General features: G+C 44.2%; 1 protein-coding gene across 2 annotated transcripts in view; it reads left to right on the forward strand.

Moving 5' to 3' along the window:
• PRKAG1 (protein kinase AMP-activated non-catalytic subunit gamma 1) overlaps positions 1-20,205 on the forward strand; it is a 242,857-nt gene that overhangs the window by 36,729 nt on the left and 185,923 nt on the right. Inside the window, exon 1 of one of the 2 annotated variants that reach the window (XM_069230491.1) lies at positions 3,789-3,946. The exons of the other annotated variant lie outside the window; for it this stretch is intronic. Within the exon in view, the coding sequence (XP_069086592.1) occupies positions 3,911-3,946 (36 nt within the window). The 5' untranslated portion in view covers positions 3,789-3,910. Of the gene's footprint in view, positions 1-3,788; positions 3,947-20,205 lie in introns of those variants that run through there. 2 annotated transcript variants of the gene reach the window in all.

Below are 20,205 nucleotides of genomic sequence, written 5' to 3' on the forward strand. Positions count from 1 at the left end.
TTTGTCCCTGTATGCGTAGTTTTCAGACTACTTGCACAGAGGCGGCTGAAGCACCCAATGGTTGTGAAACCATTGCAGCCTTGGCCTTGTCACTCTCAGTTAGGTTGAAGCCTCTAAGCACATTATATACATGCATAATCTGACAGTTTGCCACTGCAGTGCTTTCTTATCAAGGAAGTTGTTTCCTCACAGTCTTTCTGTTTTTGGCGTCCGTTTTCATGAATTTGCCACCTCCCAAGTCTCGTGACCAGCAAGTTTAGAACCTTGTATTGTCGCCTCTGGCCTGCACACACTTGCATGTGAGCCCCGCTTGTGTGAGCATTCATACTGCCCGATTCAGAGCCTTGCGATGTCTTGCATAAGCTGATCCCCTCCTGCCTGAGTAAAGGCCGCTCTGCTCCTGTAGGAGTTGCTCACAAACGCATAACGCATGGGCCAAACGGAGTACGTGCGCCTCACACATGCACACCCATCATTCCTAGGGTCTGAGCCCTGCAGCATCCTGCATGAGCTGCACACAGGGCTTTGATCAGGTATTCGTCTGTGCCCTACAGTGTTCTGTATGAGCAGCACTTGGGGATATTGAACCTGCCTGGGTCTGTGTCCTGCAGTGTCCCGCATATAGGGATATCGAACCTGTCTGGGTCTGTGCCCTGCAGTGTCCTGCATATAGGGTTATTGAGCCTTCCTGGGTCTGTGCCCTGCAGTGTCCTGCATATAGGGTTATTGAGCCTTCCTGGGTCTGTGCCCTGCAGTGTCCTGCATATAGGGTTATTGAGCCTTCCTGGGTCTGTGCCCTGCAGTGTCCTGCATGTAGGGTTATTGAGCCTTCCTGGGTCTGTGCCCTGCAGTGTCCTGCATATAGGGTTATTGAGCCTGCCTGAGTCTGTGCCAGGCAGTGTCCCTCGTGAGCTGGCACACATATATCTATCCCTCCAGGTGGTGTGCCGTGCAGCGTTCTGCAGGAGCTGCACGCTGGGATATTGATCATGCTGGGTCTGTGACCTGCCCTGCATTTTCCTTCAACAACTGCACATGGGATATTAACCCTGCCTGCGTCTGTGCCCTGCAGTGTCCTTTTATAAAAAATCACACACACGCATAGATTTTTCCTGTGTTTGTGAACATAAATATCCGGTATGAGCTCCACACAGGTGCATAGGTCTTGACTAGGTCAGAGTTCTGTAATGTGCAATGTGAACTCGACACAGTTGCAGACACTTATACACAAAGGTGATCTTGCATGGGTCAGTAGGAGGCATCTGTGTTCGATCTAAACACAGGAGCCTATCAGATCCTGCCTGGGTGAGAATTCTTCAGTTTTCATGAGCTGCACATAGATCGAGCATGCAATGGCCTATATGAGCTGCACACATGCATAGATCCTGTATGAACCGGACAGTGCCCGAGTCCGAGCCCTGTGGAGTCTAGTACGAACTGCATACAGGTGCATAGGCCGAGCCTGCAGTGTACTGTATGAGCTGCATCCCTCCTGTATGAGCTGGACACTGCGAGTCTGAGGCCTGTGGGGTCGAGTATGGCCTGCACACAGGTGCATAGGTCGAGCAAGCGGTGCCTTCTAGGAGCTGCACACATGGATAGTTCCTGTATGAGCTGGGCAGAGCCCCTTGGGGTCGAGTATGACCTGCACACAGATGGATAGATCGAGCCTGCGGTGCCTGTCTTGGCTGCACACATGCATGGATCCACATACTCCTACTCTTCCCTCCTCCACCCCCCTTTACTCATCCCAAGCCTTTGGGTTGAGTAAATGAAGGATATACTCCCAGTTAACACTTCTGGATTCTTTCCTCCTCCACCCCTCCATTACTCCAGTCAATCTAACTAACAAACTCTCATATCTGCGGCTCAAATTAACTCATAATAATACTAAAACTGTACTCATTATTTCCCGATACTAATCCATCACTAATTCTTGTTGGGTTCCAGAGTAGCGTGCTACTCATCAAAAAGCGCTTTGACGCCTCGTCAGGGGTAGTAAGCGCTATATAAATACTATTACAATACAATACAGTGGATCCTGTGTGAACTGGGGAGTACCCGGGTAAGCCCTGTGGAGTTCAGTATGAGCTGCATACAGTGCATAGATCGAGCCTGCGGTGCCTGTATAAGCTGCACACATGCACGGATCCTGAATGAGCCGGGACATTGCTGGAATGAGGCCTGTGGAGTCAAGTATGAGCTGTCTGGGTCACAACCCCGCAGCGCCATGCAGGGGTGCTTATGGTCTGCTTGAGTCAGATTTACACAGTGTCCTCTATAAGCCGCACACATTATGCTACCTTGTATCTGTGTCTTACAACACAGAAGCAGAGAACCCTGGGTTGGGTTTGCTCTTCACTGCTCTGTAAGAGCTGCACAATCACCCTGCCTGGATCAGACCCCTGCAGTGCGCTGTATGAGCTGCACGGGGCTGTGAAGCTCGTGCCTGGGTCAGGGCACTGCATTGTCCTGTGCACACACCGATCTAGGTCAGAACTCGTCACTCTCTTGTATAGCTGCACTCACGCATAGGTCCTCTGGAAGCTGAGCAAACGTGCACACATTCTGCCTTTTGTCGAGCATTGTGGCGTCTTGTTTGAACTGCTCAACAGTGCATTGATTCTGCGTGCGTACTTTCCCTGCAGTGTCCTGTGTCAGCTGCACATAGGTTACTATGGCGAATCTGGGCCATAGCGTGCGTGGTCCACCATGCACTGCACACATCTGCATAGATCCAGGCTGAAGCAGCGCTCTACAGTGTCATGTATGAGCTGCACGTGTGCGCACACACGTACAGAGATCCTGCCTGGGTCTGTTCTTCACACAGATGTATGGTGCCCTTCGTAGGATAGAGCTCCGCAGTGCCCTGTATGGAGTGCACTCGGGTGCATAGGCCCTCCCTGGGCCAGAGCATCGCAGTGTCCTTTATGAGCTGGGCGCACGCCCTGCCTGGTTGAGAGCCTCGTGTCGTTGATGCACTGCATACAGGTGCATAGATCCTGCCCGGTCCTCTGCCCTGCGGCGTCCTGCATGAGCTGAAAACAGAGCTACGGATTTAACCTCAGCTGCACTAGCCCTTGCACACTGCAACCCAATAATGTATGTGAAGAAACGTACAATTATTGCGGTCGGTTAGCTGTTTGGTGTGTTTCATCATTCTGCGGAAAAGAAGGAAGGGTGTCGCCCATGCATTTGTTGTGTACGTTTTTTTTCTAACCTAGGCAGCACATGCGTTGTATTTCAGGACTTTTTGGGTTCCTTGTGCTGCTGCACGGCGTGCTGCAGCTCTGTCACCCATTTGTTGCTGAAAGTTATTCCCCTCGCCAAACCTCCGAGATGATTGCTCGTCGCTTCGTGTTTGAAGGAGGGGGATTGTTGTGCAAGATGCTTGTTGGTAACACCCACATCCTGTCTTCCTCCGGCTTTCGGGTTTGTCTGGATCTGCAGCCCGTGCGTTTTGTTAGTCAGTGTTTTAGTTTTCCTAGCCCCATTTTAATGATGATCAACAACATTTCATCTCGTGCTTTGTCGTCATTAGAACATAGCTGCAAATATCCACTTCATATCTTTCTCCACGTCCGGAGCTTTTAAATGGTCTGCTCTTCTGTCTTTTTTTTAACGTTTTTCAGTTTCCAACAGTAACCTGTATCTCCGAAGCTCACCCCGCATGCATTGTGGGGTATATTCCCGTGTACCTCAAGAATATCTTCATGAAGCAGTAGATGCTTGTTTTCTATTGGGTCATATCCTCCTTCACATATCGTTCATGTGACCTTTGTCACATGCCAGGAAGATAAGGTCACAGTGGGAGGGGGTTAAACCAGGAAACGCCACTCCCACGACTTGACTATACTGCACTTGTATACAAAGGGCAGCTCCGTCCTTGGCTGCACAGGGAAGGAGCAAAATGGAGATAATAAACGGAGGAGCAGTGAGGTTTCAGGTAAGAATTGGATCGCGGGGGGAATGCCGCGCCCCCCCATCACCTTCTGTGTAGAGGATGCCCTGTATTCAGCCTTCTGCTTTATGGCACTCGGAATCGTGTATCTGAGGAAAACCTGGTTTGAAATGGGTTGATTTCTGAATCGGCTTGTCATCTGATAGGCAGGTAGGGCTGGTGCACAATGATTCGTGTCGGTGTAAATCTGACTTTACTCATACTTCTCACCATATTCGACATGTCTTTTGGAGGCATTCGTCTCCCATTGTCTGAGCAGGTTGTCACTGTGCCTGCTAATCGCTGCTTCTTTCAAGATGTCTTCCGGTTTGTGTCTCTGTTCTATTATTGTCTGTCCTCATTGTATTCTCTTTGTCTGACCCCTGGTGTCTCTCTATTCTGAGTGTCTATTCTCTGCCAGTCTGTATCCCAAGATGCCCCTCTGTCTCTTCTTTGTCACTTTCCCCATGTGTGTCCTATGTTGCTCTGTGTCCTCTTCTGCCACAAGTTATAATCTCCCACTCTCTGCCCCGTTGTGTCCCTCTGCTCTCTATTGTAGGTCTCCTGGTCTCTGTTCTCTTGGAGTCCGTCTCCCCAAGTTTCGCTGTCTCTTCTTTGTTACTTTCCCCAGATGTGTTATTTTCTTTCCCAGGTGACTTTAATCTCCTTTCCCATGTTACATGTGTCTGTTTATGCCTGGGTATGTGCCCTGCGCCCTGCCCTGCAATGTCCTCCAACAACTGCATATGGGATATTAACCCTGCCTGCGTCTGTGCCCTGCAGTGTCCATTTATAACAAGCATTTACAATGCAACGGGTCTCGCGTTTGCTTATGTTAGAGCTGATCGCGTTGTAAACTCTTAACCCGACTTTTCACCTATCGGGCAAAAGTGCATTTATGTACATAACCCGAAAAAGAGAAATCAAGTATGTAAAGCGCTTGACTTCTGCCAAGCAAGATCGCGCTTGTAAATTAGAGGAAAAAAAAGTCCACGAGCCTGATGGAAAACAGCGAGCCTCGTATGTTTTCTGTACTTGGTCGCTGCGCTCGAGCAGGGCTAGCCACCGGAAAAGGCATGACATATGCGTGCCTTCAACTAATGAAAGCAAGCAGATTTTATTAGGGAAGCCCACGAACCAATAAAAAACACTGACGTGAAGTTGACAGGGCTCCGAGCCCTTTTCTAAATACAAAAGAGTCTTGCTGCGATACGCATGCGCGAGCGCATGCAACGCAGGCTCGACCCTAAAAATCACACACACGCATAGATTTTTCCTGTGTTTGTGAACATAAATATCCGGTATGAGCTACACACAGGTGCATAGGTCTTGACTAGGTCAGAGTTCTGTAATGTGCAATGTGAACTCGACACAGTTGCAGACACTTATACCGGGTGTGTGCCTTGTGGGAGTTACACAAAGTTGCAGAGATCTTGCATGGGTCAGTAGACACAGGAGCCTATCAGATCCTGCCTGGGTGAGAATTCTTCAGTGTTCATGAGCTGCACATAGATCGAGCCTGCAATGGCCTATATGAGCTGCACACATGCATAGATCCTGTATGAACCGGACAGTGCCCGAGCCCTGTGGAGTCTAGTACAAACTGCATACAGGTGCATAGACGAGCCTGCAGTGTCCTGTATGAGCTGCATCCTTCCTGTATGAGCTGGACAGTGTGAGTCTGAGGCCTGTGGGGTCGAGCATGGCCTGCACACAGGTGCATAGGTCGAGTCAGCGGTGCCTTATAGGAGCTGCACACATGGATAGTTCCTGTATGAGCTGAGCAGAGCCCCTTGGGGTCGAGTATGACCTGCACACAGATGGATAGATCGAGCCTGCGGTGCCTGTATTGGCTGCACACATGCATGGATCCTGTGTGAACTGGGGAGTACCCGGGTAAGCCCTGTGGAGTTCAGTATGAGCTGCATACAGGTGCATAGATCGTGCCTGCGGTGCCTGTATAAGCTGCACACATGCACGGATCCTGAATGAGCCGGGACAGTGCTGGAATGAGGCCTGTGGAGTTAAGTATGAGCTGTCTGGGTCACAACCCCGCAGCGCCATGCAGGGGTGCTTATGGTCTGCTTGAGTCAGATTTACACAGTGTCCTCTATAAGCCGCACACATTATGCTACCTTGTATCTGTGCCTTACAACACAAAAGCAGAGAACCCTGGGTTGAGTTTGCCCTTCACTGCTCTGTAAGAGCTGCACAAACAATCACCCTGCCTGGATCTCCCACTCTCTGCCCCGTTGTGTCCCTCTGCCTCTATTGTAGGTCTCCTGGTCTCTGTTCTCTTGGAGTCCGTCTCCCCAAGTTTCGCTGTCTCTTCTTTGTTACTTTCCCCAGATGTGTTATTTTCTTTCCCAGGTGACTTTAATCTCCTTTCCCATGTTACATGTGTCTGTTCTGTGCCACTGCATATCCCCTATTTGTCTCCACCCTCGTCTCTTCTCATTCTGTTCTATCACTCTGTTACCAAGTGCCATTTCTCATTTTGTCAAAGTGACCTGCTTCTGATGAATGCTTCTAACCACAGATTCCTAACCTTCTGAATATCCCCCAGATGTCAGACTGGATCAGGAAGTTTTAAAGCAGTGCTCATGCACACAGGTAGGTGGTGTAGTGTGGCTCCCAGGGGTGTGGAATTTAATGAAATATCTACTTGTCCATGGGACAGGTTGCTTCATAAATCTACTTGTCCTGTAGAAAAAATCTACTTGTCCCTTCGTGCTTTGTAGTGTGGTGACAAATTATAGCAGCTATCTCTTATTAGAGATCTGATATTAGCCTCTCTGATTATGCCAGGGCCCGTACTATAGTAGGGCTTGAATACTAGCAATTTCTTTATTTTGCCACCCTTCCACAGATCTACATACTGGGACGGGAGGTATGTGTAACCAATAGTTCCACGGTTGGAATGCCTTTTTTAGTCTGTCCAAACCTATTAACTTGCATGTTTTAAGGGTTTTCACTTGCTCTTCTCCAATCATTTCCGATACTGAGAAAAGTTGGACTCATTCCACGGCTGGGAAAAAAAAGTGATTAAAGGGAAAGTGAAACTTGTAAACTCTCAACAGATTTTTACATGAGCAAATCTACACCTGCATATTTGCTTGTGCTAAAATACAGTTCACAAATATTTTCTAGGACTACTATTTCCTGGTCTACTTCTATAAATTATTATGAATTCATGAATTACGCAAATCTTCCCAAATGCAAAAACACATACCATGGGTGCACTTTTGTGACATTCTTTAAGAATTGGCCCTCTTATTAGGTCTGGTGTTAACCAAGACCTTTTGTTTTTAAAAATATATGGTCTCCATCTATTGGCTGGCTTCACTGTGACTAATCCTACTTGTGGAACCCGCTCCTACTCAGCGCGTGGAAACACTCACATGTGACAAGTTCCATACTCTACAAATTCATGTTACACTAAATTACAATAATCACAATCTGCTCTTTCACAGGGAGCATACAGGCACACAAAGTAATTTTCCTCAGTGCCAGGAACTGCTGTGGTAATGTGTGCGTATTGCAACCAAAACATATTTTAGCTTTTTGCTAATATTTTTTACAATGGTGAGGGCCCAGTAGCTCCCACAACAATAATGTTTTACAAAATCCATTTCAAAATAGACGTGCATTGACAAAACCTGAAGACTGAACAATGGACCTATTTAGCTTTGCCAGTGCTTATTTATATCCATGTTTCCCAATATCCTGTTGAAACTGGTTACACTGACTTTCCATTATGAAAATGTTTTTGCATGCATAAACACATTTTACTAAATGATGCTTCAAAGAAATGGTACCAAAGTTTCACAGTAGTTTAGCAAAAGTTTTTTTCCTAGTTGCACTTTTTGTGAACATTTTATTTTGAAAGCAAAAAATCATCAATGTTGTTTTCAAGCTTCTGCAAAAAGTTGCATTTAATCAGAGAGCATTCTGGGAGCATTATATGTAGCCTATTTTAAACTTTGCAAACATGTTTACTTGTTTTTTGTTTACTTAAATCACCGTCAGTAGTGCAGTCCGAATTTACAACATTTATTTAGAATGCCGACCTACTAATAAAGGCATTGCATTAATCAACAGTAAATAGAATTTTGAACAGCATTAACACATGGATACATATTATCTCACTGGGGTGTGGAATTTAATAAAATATTTACTTGTCTGTGGGCTAGGTGGCTTCATAAATCTCTTGTCCTGTTAAAAAATAAAATAAAAAAATCCACTTGTCCCTATCGTGCCACGTAGTGCAGCAATACATTTTGGCAGCATTTTCATTATTTAGGAACTCTGATAATAGCCTCTCTCCTTATGCCAGGGCTCATACTATAGTACGTTTTGAATAGTAGCAATTCCTTTATTTTGCCATCTTTCCACAGATCTGCATACTGGGGCTGGAGATAACAAAAAGCAATAGTTCCAGGTTTGGAATGTCCTTTTGCGTCCGTGCAAACCTAACGTGCATGTTTTCGGGGTTTTCCCTAGCTCTTTTGTACTCTTTTCTCATACAGAGAAATGTTGGAAATGACCTCCTGCCGAGGACAGAAGCAAAACTTCTTCCAGGGTGGGGGATAAAAGTGGTTGGAGGAAAGAACTTGTAAATGTTCAACAGATTTTTGTATGAGCAAATCTCCACGTTTATTTGCTTGCAGTAATATACAGTTCATGACATTTTTCTAGGAGAACAATGTCCCTGCCTTAATTCTGCAAATTCTTGTGAATTCACGGAAGGTGTACATCTGTACTAATGCAAGGACATATACTATGGGTGCTCTTTTGTGACTTTCTTTAGGAATTGGTCCCTATTAGGTCTGGTGTTAACCAAGACCTTTTGTTTTTAATAAAATTCTGTCTCTCTCTCTATCTATCAGTGGGCATCTGCTTTTAAAAAAGAAGCATATTAGAACACAAAGTAATTTTGTTCAGTGCAAGAAACTACTGTGAAAATGTGTGCTTTTGAGATCAAAACATATTTTTGCTTTTGCCAATGTGTGTTATAATGTTTAGGTTTTAGAAAAATCATGTCAAAACAAGACACCCACTGACAAAGCCAAAAGGCCGACCACTAAAGTCGACATATTGGCTTCACCAGTGGTTGTTTATTTTCACGCTTCCCATAATCTGGATGAAACTGGTTAAACTGACTTTCCATTATGAATATTTTTTGGAAATACTAGCATGCATCAGTACATTTTACTGTATGATGCTTCAAATAAATATTACCTAAAATTTCACAGTAGTTTAGCAAAAGCACTTTTTTCTGTTGCATTTGTGAGAACATTTTATTTTGAAAACAAATAATTATCAGTCTTGATTTTAAGTTTCTGTAAATATTTGCATCTAATTAGAGAGCATTCTGGGAGCATTATACATAGGTTGATATTCTTAAACTTTTCAAACGTGCGTACACATTTTTATACTGGAACCACTGTCAATAGTGCAGCCCAAGCTTACATTTCCTTAGAGCTCACATCCTTAAAATAAAGGCTTTACATTAATGAACCATAAGTACAAGTTCGAACAGCATTACCATACGGACACCAATATTATCCTAACTGCAGAGAGTGCCCTTCTCTGATCCATAATGCAGTGAAAACTGGCTACCAAAAGGTTAGTGCTGTAAGGGGTAGGGGCTACTTGTTCCAAGGACAAAATAAATATGAAAACTTGTCCTTGACCCCAAACAATATGTCCTGGTTTGTTGGGCTATAGGAATTCCACACTCATGATCTCAACTGCAGACAATTCCTTTTTCTGCTCTTTAATGTGGTACTGTAAACTGGTAGCCAAAGGGTTGGTGCTGCAGGGCGTTGGGCCTACTTGTGCCAAGGACAAAATAAACTTTAAAACCTGTTGTCCTTGACTCTAAACAATGTGTCCTGGGAGTTGGGCTATAGGAATTTCACACCCCTGGGTTCCAACTGGTCAAGGCGTGAAGGCTTCCAATATTTGGCGACATACAACAAGTTTACCTTGCAGCCCAGTATATATAACCTTTGGATTCATCTGGGTGCAGTTGTGCTCCAACACCAGGCACAATAAGCATACTTTGTGAGGGTCTGTTCATGACTTGACCCCTGTTATTTTAGGGGGATACTTTTTCTCTTGCACACTATAGAAATAAAAAAAAAGGTCCAGAGAGGCCAAGGAGTAGCACTAGATCTGTGTCTGAAGGTGTAGAAAGAAAGGAACGGATGTCACCATGTATGGATGACACTTATATGTGGCTCTGCTCGTCACTTCTAGAATTGAGCTACGTTGGTGCTGAGCCACACAACTCTATCTGTTGGCACTCAGGAGTGCTTTCTGAAATTTCTGTATACAGTCTCATGTCTGGGAAATATTCACAAGGTGAGAAATCCGCAGTTAGATACAGTATTCACCAGAAAGAAGGTTACCAAAGGTAAGTAACTTATTTGTCTATTCTCTGCTTAGTTTATGGCATCTGGTCGTCTACTGGGCAAGTAGGATGCAGCATAGGCAAGTGACTAGAAATCAAATGGGCATGATGGTGAATGTGAGAGTTATCAGGCCTGACTGAGTAACAGTTATTAGTAGAGTGTTAAAAAGGTAATGAAGCAAGCCAGAGTGACCCCCCCCCCCCCAAAACAAAATGTATGGACCCTTTATGATACCTGTCTCTAATAATTACATTAATGTGCAGGTGAACAACTGCAGAGGGAAATGGAAGTAAGGAAAATTTGGGGTAGGAAGTGTGGGGGGTATCGCATGCACATACTTATTTTCCTAGGTGCTTGGGCTTCTGGGAGCACCATGGCTTCAGATGATAAGCTCTTTCTAAACAAGGGGTTTACCTTTTGATCTTGATAAACTCTTAAGTGGGCCCAGTGCTGCCTTGCAAACGTTCTGGAGCAGTGGTGGTTGGGCATTGATGATGGAGGTGAGCACTGTATCTCAGTCAGAACACCCATTGTCCTGAGAACAGGCCGCAGTTATTTACCTCAATAAATAAGAAGACATTGTACAAAGTCTTTAAAGCACAACATATATGCATAGAGATGATACTGCATCCATAGTCATTCATAACGATAATTATAAGGTAATATGTGAAATAATTTATGTAATATGAGATGTCACATGTTACATCAAAGGGTGAGGTCAAGAGCATTGCATTTGATGTATGAGCTACGGTTTGCATGACTATTGCAAGCTGTGGTATGGGGAGCTACCCATAACTGGGAAATTTCAGAAGTTTTTTGTTTTTAATTCATCACTGTTATTACACTTTAACTGTGTTTTTATAAGTGAATATAAAAACATATGTTTATGCCATGGCAATGAAAATAAATGTCGGCCAACAGCGCGTCATTTTGAGAGCAACTGTACAAATAATTGTGCATTCACATAAGTTATCACTAAAGTGTGAAGGTCAAATTTGAATGTGTTACCACAGTACAGCAAAAGTGACATGAGAACATGACATTTTACTGCCTCACAGGTTGCAAGCAACAATTATTTTACACATGGAAGCAAATCTCGTGAGTTTTGTCCCCTCCCATTACTCAACAATGGTATTAAATTACGTATTGCACTTTGCATGTCTGCAATATATTCTATTATCAATATATGTTCACTTAAAAAAAAATATACGGTTAAAGTAACATTATAGTTAGTTGACGGAATGAGGTAAGTACTAATATTTATGCCTGCCACCTCACACATGGGATTGAGGGTAGGGTGCGTATACCCTGCCCATTATATGCCACTTTTTTTTTTTTCAGGACTCTGGGCCCGAGTGCCCAAGTATTTTAATGACGGATTCCACATTTTCTACAGTGTTGCAGTCAGCCAGTCAAATAGTTTTGGTAGTGCAGAACCAAATTGGCCAATGGGGGGAAAAGCTCTGGCCACCAGTTAGGATTGAGTGTGTGTGTGTATGTGTGTATGTATGTATGTATGTATGTATGTGTGTATATATATATATATATATATATATAATACTACTCACCCAAAAAATAAAGGTTACAGTAATGTTATAGTTACGCTCTGATTTTACACACAAAAAACAGAAACTCAGCGGCTGTAGTTATCTGTGCCCCAAGACGAACAGCCTAGGAATTGTATGGGTATAGCAGGTTGGGTGATTTTAACTGACTGACCAACACCGTCACTTGGGAAGAGCCTGTATTTAGTCATCTCGGTGAGTCTAGAACTACAGTACCAGAGCCCATGGAAAGAGTGAGACCTTTGATGGCTGGAGAAGAGCATAACATCTACAGCTTAAGAGCATTTCGCACCTTGGTGGGTGAGGGGGGGATAGCCCACTGTTGACCCTTGATAGGTCGGCCAGATCTTGTCCTCCGGAAGGGGATTGTACTCCTTGCAGCCAGGTTGTACCTCTAGATCGCACCAACAAGCTAATGAAAATTCTGTCCTGGAATTTGGCCAGAATAAAGCCCAAGCTGGGGGATATGGATTGGGGACAGTTCATTGTCCCCCGCATCAGTCACTTTCAACTGAATAGAGGGTGGACCATATGTGGCCCATCCAACAATTTGCATCTGACTCTTGCCCATTTCTAACAGCACTATACCATCTGTTTAGGGTATCTGCTGTTGGTTTGGATTTGTTGGCAGTTATAGTCTCTGGCTCAAGGAACACGGCCCATCACCCACCTCGTTGTAAATTGTTTCTTCCAGGGCCTTTTCATGGATAGGGGACAGTCTCTGGATCCGTTGGAGGGCCTTATCTCATCTGTAAGACCAATGCCACATTTGTCTGAGCTGGAGGCTGTCACCTCTTCCACCAGTGCTCTCGCTTCCTCTCTCTCTGATCTCTCTTTCTTGGGATCTATGACATGCCTCCTGGTCTCCGCCTGTCTTTGCCCTGGATCCTCCAGGGCCATTGTACCATCCTGCTGGACCACTACGTGTTGAGAGGAGAGGGGCGCTCGGCTTCTTCTCTGTCTCTTCTCCTGCAATGGTCAGGGGCGCAGGTCCCCGAGCTGGTGGGTCCGGGCGATAGTGGGGCAGGGATCCAGCCATACCCACGTATCTCCAGCCAGTCCCAAGCTGCCTCTGGAGTAGTAGGAAGCAGGCGGGTCAGCATGAAGGACCTTAGGCTTGGCAGGGTAAAGCAGCATGTACTGTAGTCCCATGGCTCTGACTTTTGCTTCACAGCGCCAAAGGAGGCCCAAAGTTGCTGCACTAGGCGAGTGTAACATGAGAAAATCCATATTACATGGTTTTCAAACTTGGGGTCACCTGTCTGTCACACTGCTCAAAGGATAGACTCCTGGTCTCTGTAGTTCAGAATTTTTTGTGATGAGGGTATGTGGCGGACCTCCCACTTTGGGGTGAGTGCACAGTGCGCCTTTTCGATCACGAACACAGGAGACATCGTCATGGACGGGCACTCCTCATTGAGCCACTGTTCAAGAAACAATTCCGGCAACTGGCCCTCAGCATCTTCTGGGAAGCCAACAAAGTGGAGGTTGCGTCTCTTAGATTGACCCCCCGCCTCTTCGTCCCTACGTTCCAGGGTATCAGTTTTAGCTGTTAAGGCTGTGAGAGCTGTCCTGAGGGAGGACACCTCATCCTGTTGTGTGTTTACACATTGCTCTGAGGCCAGGGATCTCTCCACCACTGTACTGTCTCTCCTCCGGCCCCCGCTGGCAAGAGGGTCTGGGCCCCTAGGGTCTCTCTCACCTCCTCTGGCAGTCATCAGGCTCCAGACAACCCCATCCCCTGCAGGCCATGTTGGACCCACTGCTGCTTCGCAAGCCCCAGGGTGCAGACTTTGGTTCGCCGTCGGCCGCGCAGTGCCCCCTTCCAGCCGGGCAAGTGCAACTCCCTCCATATCATCTCAGGCCCAGCACTTTCGCCGAAGCGGGCTCGCTCCTGGTCACAAGGCCCGCACGCTGGAAGCCCAACTTTGCACCACTGCGTTGGGGAGGCAGTCCCTCAACACCTGGATGGCACACCTTGGGACTTGCCATTGTGTTGCTGTTACTGTATATGCCTCATATTCTGCCTTTCTGTAGGGGGCGCTGTCTGGGTGATCTGTCACAGCTGGCCTCCACAGTGCAGCTCAGGGCACAACCACAGGGCTCACAGCAGCCCAAGTTCAACAGCTATTTACAGTCACTGCTCCTGTGGGGGCTTCCAATCTGTCATCCTAGCTTAACATTATGTATTTAGACGTTGCTGGTCGGGCTGATAGTCGTTATGCAGGATGGTTAAGGATTATTGCGGGGCCATGGCAGAGCTCACGAATAGGCAACCGTTGTAGCCTCCATCTTGGCCATGCCCTAAATCCTGTAGGTTGGCCAAAAAAGGGCTTTTGTTAGCAGCCAAATCCACGAATAGATCACAGCTTGTGCTGGGTGGGCTATTAAAAAAAAAAAAAAGAACTGGAAAACGCCAAGAGAAACTGGGAAAATGCGCTTTGGGACATGTTGTCCCATGCTATGACCTCTAAGTAAAACCACTTTGGCATTGAGAGACAATGGCGGTAGGCAGACAGTAGAATATTTTGTGAAAACACAGGATTGGGTATCCCACTTTAGTAATCTGTATGCCTGTAGTGATGATAAAACATGGGTCGGTATTTATCTCTTTCTGGCACACAAACTAAAGAATCAAAGTACTCTGTTATTTGAGCATAGGGAGACGGTAGAGGCAAATAGGTTCACTCCACCATTAAAAGCACCAGGCTCCAATCAGACTCAAACAAGCTGTTTAGCTCCCGTCTGAAAGTTTGGGTTGCTTATATGAACCATCTTTTAAACTCTTTCCTAAAGGGCATGCAGATCCCCGCAACCTGGCTTGATGCAGAGATCATCCCAATCACCTAGATGGGCCAGCACAGTGCTCAGAGTAACAAGCAACCGATTAGCTTAATTAATGCTACCCAAGAAATCATCTGTAAGCAAATTTTAGCACATCTCTTAGATTGGATTGAGGCGAACAATGTATTATCGGAATTCCAGGTGGGGTTCAGAAGTTATTCTAGCAGGGTCTATCAGATTTTTAACTTTAATTGTATTTTTTGGGAGGCCGTAGCAGTCAACAGGGGCCAACTTTTTGTCGCCTTTGTTTACTTGCATGCAGCTTTCAGCCTAGTTCCTACTGCAACACTGTGATCAACCTTAGATAAGATGGGCATCCTGCCCAACATATTGGCAATCCTTGTACGGCTGCATGAAGACAACTACGCAAGAGTCAGGTGGGGAAGCAGGGTAACTCCCCACCCCACAAGTGTTTGCAGGTGGTTAGGCAGGGATTTGTTCTAGCCCCCACACTGTGTTCGCTTTAAATACATGATGTAGTGAAATGGCTGGACAGGCAGGGATGGATGTGATTCACCTAAATTGGCAGGCAAGAGAGTGCCTGTTCTACTCTTTGCCGACTACACTCTGTTGATTTCTAAATCATTCAAAGGCCTACATCAGCTCCTGAATGATTTTAATACTTTTTAGAGAGCTTTGGTTAAAACTTAATAGCTCCGAAGCGAAATTGTTGATATTTAACCGTGCAAAATGTATAAATGTAAGTTGCATGTCAACACAGACCCAATAGAACAGGTTTTTAATTTTAATTATTTAGGGATAAGATTAACTCCAAACCTGAGCTGGTCCGTGCTGGTACAAAAATCAGACTTCTCCTTGATTCACTTTACCTTAAGATTGTTAACTGTTTTCAGCAAAAACATTTCAAAGAGAGCTGCCCCAGCAATTGAAATACACAATGTGAAGGCACTGGGAACTGTCTTGTATGGCTCCGAGATCTGGGGTCACGCTAATTGTAACATTCTAACATTAGCAGAAAGTAGATTCCTCAGGTTTCTCTTAGCCCTTCCAAAGAGTACCCCATGACTCCGTTGGATCTCAACATGGCATTTAGAACAAAGGCAATACGTTTTGCCTATGCTCACTTAGGATCTAAGGTATCGCTAGGGCCACTGCAATAATGTTGAGTAAAATATGCGGTGAGAAAAGGCAAATTATGCAGCATAATGCAGCACATATTGTAAATGTATTCATTATTTTGTCATTTTTAAACTTGGTAAAACTGTCTGAGAAATGGTTGCCCTTCCTTAGTTCCTAATTTCAACAACTCATGCTCATTTCTACTTTACCATTGTGAACATGATATTAATAATTAATTTCTTTTTGTTTTGAAGCCTGTGATAAATTCTGCTTTACTTTAATGGACATAATATTAGTTAACAAACATTTAGCTGTTTTAAATAGTAAACAATTCACTTTTCTTTATGGACTTAACAAGGTTGAAATAATTGTGTTTTTTTTTTTTTTTACATTTTTTTATATATACTTTGGATTGAGCCATTATAAGTCTACTTTTCGGGGCTAGAGCACCTCTTAAAATCTCCACACTGTGGAGCTGTGCAGCTGACCTATAAACTTCCTCCAATGGATGTTATCTTTCTCTTACTTCTACAAGATTCATCACAACACCAGAGACAACCAACATTGGGTTCAGGAGTAGCAACAACTCATGCTCATTTCTACTTTACCATTGTGAACATGATATTAATAATTAATTTATTTTTGTTTTGAAGCATATGAAAAATTATTTACTTTAATGGGCGTAATATTAGTCAAAAGAGAAACATTTAGTGGTTTTAAGTAGTAAATAATTCACTTTTGTTTATGGGCTTAACATAAAGCGCATTAACACTTAGTCAGTGGTAATAAGCGCAATGTAAATGCAGTTACAGTCCTTGCATGCACAAACTAAACGCAGAAGCCACAGAGCGATCTTCTCTGATGTGAAATATAAAGACTGTGTTTAGTGTTAACAGCCTTTGGGCATGCAGCGTTTCGTGCAAGCATATTTTATGTGTTCTTGAACCCACAACTTTAAAGTTATCCTCCTCTACCCTATTCTGACACTTGCCAAGTATAAAATAAATAAAAAAATAGCGGTTTCAGTTGGGAGGGGCTTGCACATAAATTACTAAATAGAAGGCCTGGCCGATGGTGAATGCAAAAGCCAAGGAAATGCCTGGCCCATGCCAAAGCAATAGGTAAGGACTGATTTTTATGACTCCACGGGCAAAAACTGAGCTGCAGAATTTCACGACATGTCAGCACTGCATAAAAGGGGCCTCAATACATTTTAAGTGGTCAGCATGAGACTCGCTTTACATTTTTTCATCATTATTTTCACAACGTTAATTGTAACTGATTTTCACTAAAAGGGAAGCAAGCACTGCTATCTGAATAGCTTAAAAGCCAGCACTACACTTAAACTATGTTAGAATGCCTCAGGCCATGTGATGATATGGTAAGAGCGACAGGATAAAGAGAAGACACCCTTGCAATCCACTTGCATGTAGTGTTTGAAGGCAAATAATAAAAAAAAGTGCCTTCAGGGCATGTAGGCAGCAGAAGGACACAGGCCATTAGCCAGTGCCTGAAAGCTGTACCTGGTCTGAACTCCACACCTGGCAAGGATGGCAAAGCAAGAGCAGAAGTGCAAGCGGATGCCATGGAGACAACATGCTGACCGGTGAGAAGCACGTACATCATAGCAACGTTGGACTAAACCAATGGTATGTTCAGGTAAGTAAGGGGCGGGTTCTAAGCCCCTTTTCAGATTTATTTTTGTCCACAAATTATTTTGCAAGCCCACATTTGCAGGCAAAACCTAAAAATCTCTTGGAAAGCTGAATTCAGGCATTTGGTGTACTGGCATAGATTATAGACTTCACCCGTCTTGGGAATGTACAGGGAACCCTTAAGCGATCTCTTGGCCTTACCCTGTACCCATGAAATGCCATGGCTAATGCATGTTAGAACTACACTCAGGAAGCTGGGGTTGGAGGAGCTCTGGGCATGGCTGGGAGGAATCTAATTCCATTTCTAAAATGGTCATCAAATCGGCCTATAGGAAGTATGTACCTTTAGAAACAATTCACAGCAGTAGAGGTATTTTAGTTACAGCATTTACTAATTTCAAAATGGTCCCCATGTATGAAATGTAGATTGATGAGATCACCTTGCACCCCCCAAACTCTTCCCCCTCCCCCACCCCTTTGGTTCGGATATTGTTTTTCAGTTTAGGTGTCAGACTCTCCATACTATAGCTTTCTGTACTAAGTGGGCTAATGTATAATGCAAGAGTAATGAGTGCCCGGCGTGTGGAGACATCCCACACTTTTTATTTCTTTGCCCAGCATATGGCCTCCAGAGGAAACAAGCATTTGTGATACAATAGGTCTCGCATTTACTTGAGTTGGAACTATCGGCATTGTAAATGCATAACTGGACTTTTTTTTGCAACATTAATTGGTCAACCCTGCCGCATATTTTGGTCCTTTCTGCCACATAATTCCAGTGGCTCGGTCTATAACTAAAGGGCTAGTATGCCTACTGGAATATTTTTTTAAACAAGGCCCTTAAAACACAAACTACTACCAGGTTCAAAATATATTTACTTGGCAGTTGGTACAAACGACATTGCCCATGGGGCAAGAAATAAATATTTGTACTCCAAGAATGTGTGCTTACTGGATCACTGTCCCTTTCCTGCAGTCTGGGGAGTCGAACAAAATGGCCATAATTTTTCACAAGCTTGAGGAGAGCCACCACGCAAGGTATTATTAATCCTTAGTCAGTTTTGAACTGAAATATTAGTTATAAAATATTGACCTTAGTACAGCTTAATCAACTGTAAGCTCTCCTTGAGATTAGTTTTGTAATTAAACGCAGACACGGCTCACGTTTCACAGACTCTTAAAGTGTGTAGTTCATCTAGTCAGGTTTCTGCTTTGCATCTGCAGCTTGTATCACATTATAAAAATAAAACTACAAGTCCCGGAATGCAAAGCTGAAACATAAATTAAATGAGCGAATCACGCATCAGACTAGGGAGCTGGACAACTATGAATACTACTCCAAGGGCTCGTTTTCAGCCTGTAACACGTTAGAAAAATAAAACTACAAGACCAACAATGAATGTGTGTGCTGCAAAGAACGTGTACTAAGCAGAACAGAGTGTGTGTATATAATCTAAAAATGTCAAAATAACTCTGGTGATTAATGTTCTTTTTGGAGAGAACGTACTTTTGTCTAGTGGAAGCTTGAGTTTATTATAAGGTAGCGCAAAGAGTTAATGTGCCTGCTGCAAAGAGCGTGTACTAGGCAAATCACAAAAGTGCATGTAATGTAAAAATTTCAAAATAACTCTGCAGATTTATGTTCTTTCTGGAGGGAGAACATACGTTTGTCTTGTGGAAGCTTGGAGTCAACATAAGGTAGCACACAGGGTTAATGTTGTCTGCTGCAAAGAGCCTGTACTCAGCAGATCAAAATGCATATAATGTTAAAACGATACTGCCGATTGAGTTCGCGCTCTGAACGCTTTGAGCACCTTGCCAGCCAAAAGAACATACTTTTGTCTAGTGGAAGCTTGGAGACATTATAAAGCCCATGTGGTTAATATTCCTGCTGCTAAGAACATGTACTAAGCAGATCAGAGTGCAAATAATGTAAAAACTATACCACTGATCACGTGTGCGCTCTGCGTGCACAGGCTTAATATGGCAGCTGCAAAGAACATGCACTAAGCAGATCAGATTGCATATAATGTAAAAGCGATACCTCCAATCGAGTTTGCTCTATCAGTGCTGTGAGCGTCATGCCAGCCACGAAGCGCAGACAAAAAAAAAAGTAGTTTGCCCACGCTGAAATATATTGCCAGCCGTGCATGTAACAGGGTTGGTGTCCAAGGGGGTAACCAAACCGCCCCAAGGCGGGACAAACATAAAGCATTTACCAATTACATCAAGTGATTTTTTTGAAAGGCAAGTTCACAAATAAATGAAAGTGAGGCTTGTAAGGTGGGCGTGGTAAAAAAAAACCCACAATACTTACAACATGTCAAAGTGCTTGCGCACTTGACCTTTAAATGGCTATTGCCCCGTGCAGGAATTTGGGCATTAGGAGGCACATGGAGGCACTCAGGATTTTAAGGACTGATACCTCTTGACTTGTGGTGTTCACCGTCGCTCGATACCTCATGCCTGCCTGGATTTGGCGTTCGCATGCAAAAAGAAACTGCTGTGATAGTCATGTGGGAGGGTCCAGATGAGCTCATTTCTGATCTGTATTAAATTCTGCCTATCCCCTGTAGTTAGTTTACCACACACGCTATTTGTTTTTTCTATGCTTAAAGGAATGTACTTTTATCACAGATTTTATTTTTGTACACATTTTCGGCTGTGTTTCTCTTTTATTTTTTAAAATGCACTGGTGCTTT

Source organism: Pleurodeles waltl, chromosome 4_2 (assembly GCF_031143425.1).
Source record: "Pleurodeles waltl isolate 20211129_DDA chromosome 4_2, aPleWal1.hap1.20221129, whole genome shotgun sequence".
Taxonomy (NCBI): domain Eukaryota; kingdom Metazoa; phylum Chordata; class Amphibia; order Caudata; family Salamandridae; genus Pleurodeles; species Pleurodeles waltl.